The sequence below is a fragment of the Enhydra lutris genome, unplaced genomic scaffold (genome assembly GCF_002288905.1).
Source record: "Enhydra lutris kenyoni isolate GAN:26980312 unplaced genomic scaffold, ASM228890v2 scaffoldscaffold570, whole genome shotgun sequence".
Classification (NCBI taxonomy): Eukaryota; Metazoa; Chordata; class Mammalia; order Carnivora; family Mustelidae; genus Enhydra; species Enhydra lutris.
The window spans coordinates 2,812-14,237 of NW_019154654.1; the positions used below are offsets into that span (position 1 = coordinate 2,812).

Sequence of the window (11,426 nt, forward strand, 5' to 3'; positions counted from 1 at the left end):
TTTTAGTTTACCCAGCTCTTTTATTTCGTTCCGTGAAGTTTCACAGGCGCATATATATATATATATATATATATATACATACATGTGTATATATTATATATTATATTCAATACAATATTTGTACTGAATATTAACACAAATATTCAACATAATGTATATACATGTATGTGTGTGTACACATATGTATACATATATGTGTGTATACACATACATACATGTATATACATTATGTTGAATATTTCTTGTGAGGACAAAAGATTAAATGGGTTTGGAAGAAACTATAAATAAAAGCTATTGCTAGAATATAAGATATTGATTTTTATGCATTTATCTTATATGATACTAGAGTAGCCTTTCAGTTGATTTTTTTAAGTTTTCTGGAAACATATTACCTGGTAAACAAAGAACAATCATAATTTTGACCTTCCTTAAACTTCTATAACTCCTTTTTAATTATATTGTTTAAAACTTCCAAATTACTCAACAAAAACAGGCTACTAGTATCTTATTTCCTATATTCTAAGATCCTAATAGATATCCTTAATAAATTTTAAAACTTCCTATTCTAGTTTTTGACAACTTGGTAGGAAGTTTAACAATTAAAATCTATCACATGCCTTTTTCATACATTGAAATAGTATTATTCTTTTCTAATCTATGAACATAACATACTTCCTAATATTAAATCACTCATATTCCTTATTCATATTTTCAAGCACATTTCTATACTTCCTTTTTCAGATTTTATTTATGATTTCTGTATTTACATTATTAGGTGAAACTGCAATCTATCATATCCTTTTCTATGATAACATTTTAGTATCCGTAATCTCGTGGAATAAACAGGAAAGCCTATTCTACCTTTTTCTTGATTTTGGTCCTGAAAAACAGAACATAAACCATAAAAACCATCTGAGCCGAAGTGCCTCTGGGACACTATTATATTTCAAAGTTCATAGTTACTGTCTCATCTCTTGAGTCAGTGTTGTTCATTTATAACTTGGATTACTGTTTCAACACATTTTTATTTATACACACTTTTCAAAGTTTTAAATCTTCCCTATATGTGGCTGTTATCACTTTTTTTTACTTCTAACACTTCTAACATTTTCTCAGTGTTTTTAATTANTTTTTTTACTTCTAACACTTCTAACATTTTCTCAGTGTTTTTAATTAGACTGTTCTATTTTCGTTTTCTTAAATTAAATATGTTCTTCATTTAACTAAGTAAAACTCTCTTATATTCATTTGTTTTATAAATATTAATTTCTCTAATTTATTTAGAGTATTCTCAAAACGAATGTGTAATTGATTTATTTTCTTTCTTACTTCCTAATAAATTACACAATGCCCTCAGCAACAGCTGGCCCTCAACTCAAAGATTTTGATGTTGATTTTCACTGTGGTTCATTACTAATTGTCTGCAATTTGTTTCTCTTTCCTTCAGCCACAAGACACTTAAAAAAGTATCTTTAAATGTCCATAGAATTGGGAATTTTTTAAGTTATCTTTTCTGTTATTTGATTTCAATATTATATGATCAGAGAACCTGACCCCGGGTTATAACTTTCTAAAAATGAAGAGTTTCCTTATTCCCTAACGAATGCTCAGTTTTTATAAGTCTTCCATGAATATTTAAAAATATATCATCCTTCTTTAAGAATTCTTCTGTCTTCTGCATTAACCATTTCTTCAGGGCATTAATGGTCTCTGTGCCCTACGTGGCACCTCTCTTTCATGCTACAAGTTTTCCTCAACATGTAAAGATCTTACTGTTCCAGTTGTAATTGCAAAGAGAATACAGTAATTAATACTGATTGTAGATAGGTTTCCTCAAAAACTAGCTAGGTGGTCAATACATTTATACTACAAAATATGGACTTATAATGAGTGAGTAGGGTACAATTAGTGTATAATTCAAATCCATTATTTCTCTCCTTGGCCTCAATGCTCACACACAATCTTCAGAGACAGACTTCTCTACACACACACACCCTTTATTACCAAGTCTTTTGCCAGTTGTGGCATAAAAGTTAAAAGCCCTATCTATTCTGGGACTGGCCCACTTTTGGCAATCTTTCAGTTCAACTGTTCACGAATCATCCACTGTTACTGACTTGGAAATGGGTTTTTCCCCTAACTTCTACTGGAAATAATAGCACACACCTCTTTTGTGTCACTAAGTTCCATGAAGGTAGGTAACATATGTCTTTTTCATCTACAATTATCACTGTCACCTAACACCTTCCACTAGTGTCTGGTATTAAATAAATGTAAATGCATGCATATTTGATTTTGCTATCAATGTGATGTCACCTATTTCTTACCTTATAGAAAGTCCTCTAATTTCTGGTCCACTGATGAAACCCCTCTGCTGTTGCCCTGCCCTGACTTTTCCTACACTTTAAATTTTTTTTCTGTCATTGCAATTGATTGGAACAATTTTAAAAATGAAATTTTAAGAATATGGGGAAGTAAACAAACGTGTTTAGTTAATTATTTGAAGGTGTAGATAAATTCCCTAAAAAGTTTGATTTACTGTGGCACTTATCACTCACATTCAAAATTCAGCTACTACGTATTTTCCCAACCAAAAATCGGACATACCCAAACTAACTGACTCTGAATAATCTATCAGTTCTACTGTAAGCTATGAGCTATAAATGACTGTTTATAAACATTAATATGATTAAGAAAGATAAATAAGAATCTGTTAAATCTTTTTTTTTTTCCAAAATAAATGCAGTTGTTGTTTCATACCTGGCCAGCACTGAAGATCTGAACAAATACTTTTAACAGTTCTTGAATGTTGTCTGTATAAGCAAGAGGAACGTAAAGTACTAAACATATCTAAGTAACCTGGAGGAAAATTGAAAAAAAGTAAATTTTCTATTTACCAAGCTAAAAAAAAGTCACAAAATACAATAATTATATCAAATATTAGAAAGGAAAAGTATGAGCTTAGCCTTTTATTTGTTCATATGACTTTGCTTGTAGGAGTTTTTAAAAATACTGCTATTCTAATTACAGTTCTTCATCGCATTACTACAATCTACCAGTTATCCAACAGATTATCTTTTTGATCTGACATGACTACAGCTGCCAAAGAAATTAAATTCAAACCACAAGGTAAAAGACACATGTGTTTACCTAAAATTACTTTTAGCAAAGAACACAAAGAGATAAAAAACTGCTACTTCCTAGGGACCATTTCAAAAATGCTAATAAATAATGTGATTTAGCACTGTAAACCAGAAGCAGTCATCTTTCTATCTCAAAGCTTCTGGTCACTAGGTTCAAAGACAGTTCCTCCCATAGCTGGAAGCCATCATCTTTGGTGGTCCTTCGAATTCCCACAGTAGACTAATGGGTCCCATCCTACTTTATATTCGTGATCCTCGGGAGGAAGTAAACAGGACCAAGAGAAACTGGTTCTCCTCTATCCCAATACCCCAGACAGAATGCGGGGATTTTCCTAGGAATCAACACACCCCATCCTAATACCTCTGCCTACCTACGCCAAGAAAACAGCTGGCAAGGAACCTTAAAAGGAAATGTAAATATGCTGACCAGAAGACCAACAGTAATCTAAACTACAAAGCTAAGAGAGTAACAAAAATTTTACTCTACTGAACACTTACTATGAGCCAAATAGCACAGTATGGGCTAAATAAACTATTTAGATTATTGCATTTGATCCTGCAAAGTGAGATAAGGAGTTTTTCCTCACGCTTCACATGAGAAAACAGCAGTTTGGGGGACTAAAGTAAATGCCACAGCCACTCAGTGGCAGGAATGAGTCTGATCCTAGTCTACTCCTCACCCTTAACCACTCAGCCTGAGGACTTCTCTCAGGAAGGAGGTAGTGTAACATTAAAATAGAAGCAGATTTTTAGTCCAAGGCCCCAAGCTCAAAAACTTCATTTTTCTCATTCTTGAATTCTTTACTTATACTACAACCCATATACGAAATAAAAGCAATAGAATAATTAGTAAATGAATTAAGTTTATACAAAGTATGACTTCAATCAAAACTTTATCACAAAATGAATTAAACTTGCATGTTCCTGGGCTATTATAGCTTATATTGATTACTGAAATCTGTTCTTCCATCAATTAAAAAAAAAAAAAGTATTTTGATAAGTTCTAACATTTATTGTTTAAGCATCATCCAAAAAGAAACTCATGAAGTGAAACCCCTTCTACAAACCACCAACTTATTTTAACACCAGATTGTTACAAGACTGAAATAAGAAAATACACATTCTTTCAAAAAAAAGGACTACGATTATTACTTCAATGTATTCTCAGAAACTAGCATGGTTCTTGGAATCCAATAAAAGTTTGTCACCTAAAATTAAAACAATACTCCACTATTCCACAATCTATGAAATGTGCTAGCAGATCTTGGGACAAATAAAGAAGCCTAGTGTGGAAAAACCAGTAATTTAGGAAGATGAAATTTCATTTGGTAAAGTCTAAATATAGTCTATAGTTTAGTTAAACATACTGTACCAATATTATTTTCTTAGTTTTGACAAATGCACCATGTTTAAGCAGGCAGTTAACATCAGAGGAAGCCATGTGAAGGACATACAGGAACTCAGTACTATCTCTGCAACTTTCTTGTAAATCCAAAATTATTCCAATATGAAAGGTAATTAAGAAAAGGAAAAGAAAGGAAAGAGGGAAAGAAAGAGAAAAGGAAAAAGGAAAGGAATGGGACAGAACTCAGGAAAGAAGCTAACACACAGTAAGCATAAATAAATGCTATCTGTTAAATTTTTAGTAACTACAACGGCTTACTTAAATTGGAACAAAAAATACACCAACTTACCATATTTATTTTCAAAGAAGGACTGTGCAGAGACATGAGATGTATGCCAATGGGAAGAAACACGCTTGCCTTTACAAAATCCAGGAAGTAGACTGTCTACTAGTTGATCAATCTGTCCAAGTTTTAATTCGGATAATCCAAGGTCTCTTAAATTAAGTACAGGCTGTAAAAGAGTGAGTCAACCAAGTTAGCAATTAATACCAAGATATTTAACTTAAAGAGTTCTTATTAGCTGAAAAATTATGGATTCAAAAAATCTAACAAAGGTATTGTCTTTTTTTTTCCTAATATTTAAAAACTAAACTGGAAAAAACAAAACAAAAAACAAATTGGTGCAAATATTTATTTTTAAAAAGACATTATTTATTTATTTATTTGCCAGAGAAGACAGAGCAAAAGCAGGGGGAGCAGCAGGCAGAGGGAGAAGCAGGCTCCCGGCTCAGCAGGGAGCCCGATATGGGACTCGATTTCTCAAGACCCTGGGATCGTGACCCAAGCTGAAGGCAGATACTTAACCAACTAAGCCACCCAGGCATCCCTGGTGCAAATATTTTTATAGTTTTGGTTCTATGCAGATTAGTCATATGAGGCTTGACAAAGATTAAAAATATATTCCCAATAGTGCCTCTAAATTATGGACTTTTAAAGCTTCCTTCAGTCTCTAATGCCCATAAACAAAAGCACATTTGATTTAAAAAAAAAAAAAAGGTGGGGGGGGATATGCTGTTACCAAAAGACATCTCACTCCTCTGGTCTCATTGCTGAGATCCTACTTTGAACTGAGAGGTTCTGTAATTACCCATACCTACCTTCTAATAAAGAGGAAAATTGAACAAAGTAAAAAATGTGTGGGGGCACCTGGGTGGCTCAGTGAGTTAAAGCCTCTGCCTTCGGCTCAAGTCATGATCCTAGGGGTCCTGGGATGGGCTCTCTGCTCAGCAGGGAGCCTGCTTCCCTTCCCCTCTCTCTGCCTGCCTCTCTGCCTACTTGTGACCTCTCTCTGTCAAATAAATAAAAATTTTTCAAAAAAATGTGTGAAAACCAAGGAAGAAAATACACTCACATTAAAATAGTTCTAAACTAACTGCAAATAGGATAGAAGTGAGTTATTTTCTTGTCCACAGGAGCTGTCAGGCAGACATGAAATACAAATAAAAATTAGCCCCAGACAGCCAGAAGTTCTAGCACGGGAAGCAAAAATAAACAGAACAAGTAAAGTATCAGCTTCTGATGACTGATGTGAAGCTAGATTCATAAAAATTTCACACACGCAAAAATAAATGAATGAAGTTAGATCCATGGATTATACAGTTCTGGACTGATGTCCAGGGGTTTCTCAGCTACTAGCTTTAGGACAAGTCATTCATATTCTTAGAATCAACTGCCTCATTAGTACAATGCCTATGAGACATGCCCTGCCAACTTCACAACAAGGTGGTATGGATCAATGGAAAAGATCACGTGTTGCTCATCTGACATCCAAACACCAAGGCAAGCATAGTTAAAGGTATGATGAAATAAAATACTTAAAAGTGCCCTTTATTAAAAACTACACAATATAAAGCATATCATTACAATGAAAACAGCACTGTAATACTCAAAAGCTACTTTTCAAAAGTTATCCTTTATTATTATTTTCTTAAGTAGGCTTCACGCCCAGCATGGAGTCTGACATGGAGCCCAGTGCAGGGCTTGAACTCGTGACCCTAAAATCAGAACCTGAGCTGAGATCAAGAGTTGGACACTTAACCAAAGGGGCCACCCAGGCGCCCCTCAAAAGCTATCTTTTAGAACGGGAAGCCAAAACGTCTATTTATAATGCAAAGACTTCAAAAGAGAAATGCAGATTCTTAACTAAAAATTACTTCCCTTACTTACTGGCTGTCAGGTCCCTGAAATGTAAGAAGAAATAAGGTACATATAAGCACAGCAATTATCATACAACATAATAACTGCTATTATAGAGATATTTAAAACAAAAAGTGGTAAAGGGCACCTGGGTGGCTCAGTGGGCTGGGCCTCTGCCATCGGCTTGGGTCATGATCTCGGGATCCTGGGATTGAGCCCTGTGTCGGGCTCCCTGCTAAGCAGGGAGCCTCCTTCCCCCTCTCTCTCTGCCTGCCTCTCTGCCTAATTATGATCTCTGTCAAATAAATAAATAAAATCTTTAAAAAAAAAAAAAAAAGACAAAGTAACTTTTCTTTAGGTACAATAAAGCCAGAATTAGACATCTTTAATCATAAAGGAGATAAGCTAAAGACATTTTTGTCTTGTTACAAGTGCCTATTCACAGAGAGACATTTCAGACATGTTTACAACATACTAAATCAAAAAAATCACTGTTTCTGACATAATCAGGGTAAAAACTGTTACCTCACTGCCAGCGGCCTCATGCTCAGGAAATACATCTCGATGGGGGTTTTGCGAAGCCGACGCACTGACAGAAACAGATGTGCTTTTTGGTGAATGGAAGGCATTGATGAGGTGACTCAGAGGAACTGTAACCTAAAAGAAGATCAAAGTTGAAATTAAGTAGTGTGCTTTTTAAAATTAAAACAGAAAAAAAAAATCTCTTTATCGTCAGGATCTGGGATTTGTAAAAAGTTAAACATGCACTGTGCATCAGAACTATGTATTAAAAAATATAAATACTCAGATTTATTGCTAGTAAGAAAAAACCAGGTAAATTCTTCCAGGACAGTAGTCTGGCTATATGAACCCAAAGTATTAAAATTATATTTTTTATTCCCCATTAATCTATTTCCTAGTAGTTTATTCTAAGGAAAAAATCTGAAAAGTGCTTGTATATGCATACATGACAATTTTCATTTAAACATTTAAAAAGCAGTGGAAGGTAGAAATGCCCACCATTAAGACAGTGGGCTAAATAAATGATACCACCACAAAACGAAATATTTCAGACTTAAAAAAAAAAGTAACATATATCCAGAATTTTATTCTTCTCAACTTCCTCACTGCACCATCCTGTTCTCATCCTATTCCAAGTCACCATCATTTATACACAGATTTTCGCAATAGCCCTCCTACCTACTCTCCCCGAACCTGCTCTATTAAAAACAAAGTCAGATCTCATCACTCCTTGGCTTAAAACCCTCCAACAGCTTCTCTTCTCACTCACAATAAAAGCAAAAGTCCTAAGCATTATGACACAGAAAGCCCTCCACGGTTATTACCTTTCCAAATTTATCCACCACCATGTTCTCCTTCATTCTCTCTGTTTCAGCCATACTGGCCTCCTTCCTGTTCTTGGAACAACACCTAGCAAGCTCTCACCTCAAGGACTTTGCATTGTTTTATTCCCTTTTGTCTAGTTTGCTGACTTTAGTTCTTAACTCAAATGTCATCTTCTCTTAAGTCTTTTCACTAGCTAACCTATTCAAAATTTCAACAACCATCCCCTAAAAAAGTATTCCTGCGTGCCTGGGTGGCTCAGTGGGTTAAGCCTCTGCCTTCGGCTCAGGTCATGATTCCAGGGTCCTGGGATGGAGTCCCGCATCAGGCTCTCTGCTCAGCGGGGAGCCTGCTTCCCATCCTCTCTCTCTCTCTCTGCCTGGCTCTCTGCCTACTTGTGACCACTCTCTCTGTCAAATAAATAAATGAAATCTTTAAAAAAAAAAAAATTCCTTACCCTTTTCACTACTCCATGTTCTCTTCTTAACAGTTCTAGTATCTAACACACTTATACATAATCTACTTATTTATCTATACGTTGTTTCTCTTGTTTCTCTCTCAACCAATTCTGACACCAGCTGGTTGTCCAACAATCCAATTCTCAAACTAATTGCCCAGTGTTAGTGTAGAACCCACAAGTTAAAGGCTCAGCCCCCCAAGTCTGTTTCCATTTCAGATAACAGTCAACAAGTTCTAAGCCATTCATACTTCTGATCTACCAGCTATAAATCTGGGGTTTCCTCAATCTCCTCCCCAGGTCTGATAATTTGCTAGAACAGCTTACAGAACTAAGGAATATACTTTACATTTACCGGTCTATTAAGGAAGAAAGGAAGGAAGGAAGAAAGGTAGGTAAGTAGGAAGGAAGGAAGGGAGAGAGAAAAGAAGGAAGGGGAAGGGAAGGAAAGAGGAGGGGAGGAGGTAGGGAGAAAATGGGAGGGAGTAAGGAAGGAAGGAAAGGAAAGAGGGAAAGGAAAGGGAAGAGGAAAGGAAGGAAAGGAGGGAAAGAAGGGAAGTGCTTGGCTGTCTCAGTCGGTTAAGCATCCACCTTCAGTTTGAGTCATGATCTCAGGGTCCTGGGATGGAGTCCTGCATAAGGCTCTCCACTTAGGGGAGTCTGCTTCTCCCTCTTCCTCTGTGATCACTCTTGCTTTCACGCTCTCTCAAATAAATCATTAAAAATCTTTTGGAAGAAAGGAAGGAGGGAAGAAAGGAAGGAAGGAAAGAAGGGGGCCAGATGAATAGGTACAGCTCGAAGGGTCCAAGATGTGGAGTGTATCACCCTTCTGAATGGTGAATCTTTGCACTGAATCTCACCGCTTAAGAGTTTCTAAAGAGATCAATCCCCAGGCCAGCTCTCCCCTCCAAAAAGCTTGGGGAGTTAGGGCTGAGAGTTCCCACCTTCTAATCACTAGGTCTTTCAGGTGACCAGCTCAGCTCTGAGGGTGTCTAAAGACCCTATCCTAAGTCACCTCATAAACATAAATCCAGGTATAATCCAAAGGGGTGCCTCAGGAATAAGACACTCCTACCACACGGGAAATTCCAAGGGCTTTAGGAGCTTCATGACAAGAAATGGGAACAAAGACCAAATATTTACCTTTTATTATATACCACAGTCTCCCACTAAAATCTAAGTTTGATGTGGCAAGGGTTTTTTTTTTCTCCACTCTATTTTACTTTATTTATGTACTTATTTAATGTAAAATTGTTAACAGAGTTAGGTGTCCCTGGAAAAAGACAGACCTAGCTTTCTTGACACAAGGCCCCCCAGCCACCTTGTGAGAGAATATAAAACAGCTTAACAACATGCTCTCATCTGATTTTTATAGCATAAATGAAATTGCGAACAAACCTGTTTTTAAAGAAAATGGCTTCGTCTCTACCTTTCTACCTAAAAGGGAATCTATGCCAACTCCAATAAATGGGAAGATACACTTGGACTTGTGAACTGATGTGAAATACAGAACCTTTGAGTTTCAAGTGTTTTGAAGATTGAACAACCTTGCTCAGCATGGGTGACCACAAAAACCATGTAACGCCATCTACGTGTCACAACTGAGAGAAACCGGGGAATGTTGTCTAATGTCACATAAAATGTACTGTTTTGGGGGGCGGGGGAATGTAAAACAGCCACTATCAGGCCAGAAGCCTAATCATGTCAGGGGCAATAAATCTGTGGTAAAACCCCCAGAGTTCAAAAGTGAAGCCTGATCTTCTCCAGTTATCTTTTCAGGATCTAAATCCCTTTAGCCCTCACCAACTGGAGGCAGAAAACTGTTGATTCTATCCCTTGCCGGCCCCCGGTGACGCTGACCTGGACTCAGGCACTTTAAGACGACTTTTGCCTCAATTCCATGATGTATTCTCCATTCCACAAGCCTCGTCATGAATATGTACAAACCTTTAGCATAAAACTTTCCCAATTTTGTTATTCAGGGAAACATCTCTCTGGGAAAGAGGCCTAGTGTTCTCCTTTACTTGCTGCAAGACCTTTCCTTTTCCTATTCTTTGGCTTGGCTGTATCTTTTGGCTTGACGGTCACCAAGAGACAAACCCAGTTTTCAGTAACAAAATGTCTTTATACAATACTTACATGACTACATACTTTAGATTTTATTTTTGTTTTATTCATACTGTATCCCAGTGCAACAATAATGCACGGTAGATGCCAAATAAATATTTCTTGAGTAAATGAATAAATTAAGTGGGTTCTTACCGTCCAGGCATATCTCATTTTACTGTACTTCACAAATACTGCATTTTTTATAAACTAGAGATTTGTGGTAACAGTGCATCAAGCGAGTCTTCTGGCACATGTTTCCAGTAGCATTTGCTCACTTCACGTCTCTGTCACATTTAGGTAATTCTCACAGTATTTCAAACTTTTTTATTATTCTTGTATTTGTTATGGTTACCTAATGATCAGTGATTTTTTTTTTTTTAAAGATTTTATTTATTTATTTGACAGAGAGAGATCACAAGTAGACAGAGAGGCAGGCAGAGAGAGAGAGAGAGAGAAGCAGGCTCCCTGCTGAGCAGTGAGCCCGATGCGGGACTCGATCCCAGGACCCCGAGATCATGACCCGAGCCGAAGGCAGCGGCTCAACCCACTGAGCCACCCAGGCGCCCATGATCAGTGATTTTTGATGTTAATACTGTAACTGTTTTGGGATGCCATGAATCACACCTATATAAGACACTGAGTTTAATCAGTAACTGTTGTGGGCCTTCTGGCTGCTCCACCAATGGGTCCTTCCCATCTCTCTCCCTCTCCTTGGGCTTCCCCATTTGCTGAGACACAACATCAAAATCAGGGCAATTAATAACCCTACAATGGCATCTAAGTGTTCAAATGAAAGGAAGAGTCACACATCCCTCACTTCCAATCAAAATT

General features: G+C 36.7%; 1 protein-coding gene across 1 annotated transcript in view; it reads right to left on the minus strand.

The window, feature by feature from the left end:
• The window catches only part of LOC111140340 (ATP-dependent zinc metalloprotease YME1L1-like), a 10,592-nt gene extending 2,507 nt beyond the window's left edge, over positions 1 to 8,085 (minus strand). Inside the window, exons 1-4 of the mRNA XM_022492621.1 lie at positions 8,032 to 8,085; positions 7,211 to 7,342; positions 4,838 to 5,000; positions 2,761 to 2,859 (exon numbers count right to left, since the gene is read on the minus strand). Of these exons, the coding sequence (XP_022348329.1) occupies positions 2,761 to 2,859; positions 4,838 to 5,000; positions 7,211 to 7,342; positions 8,032 to 8,085 (448 nt within the window). The remainder of the gene's footprint in view (positions 1 to 2,760; positions 2,860 to 4,837; positions 5,001 to 7,210; positions 7,343 to 8,031) is intronic.
• Between the last annotated feature and the right edge of the window lie 3,341 nt (positions 8,086 to 11,426).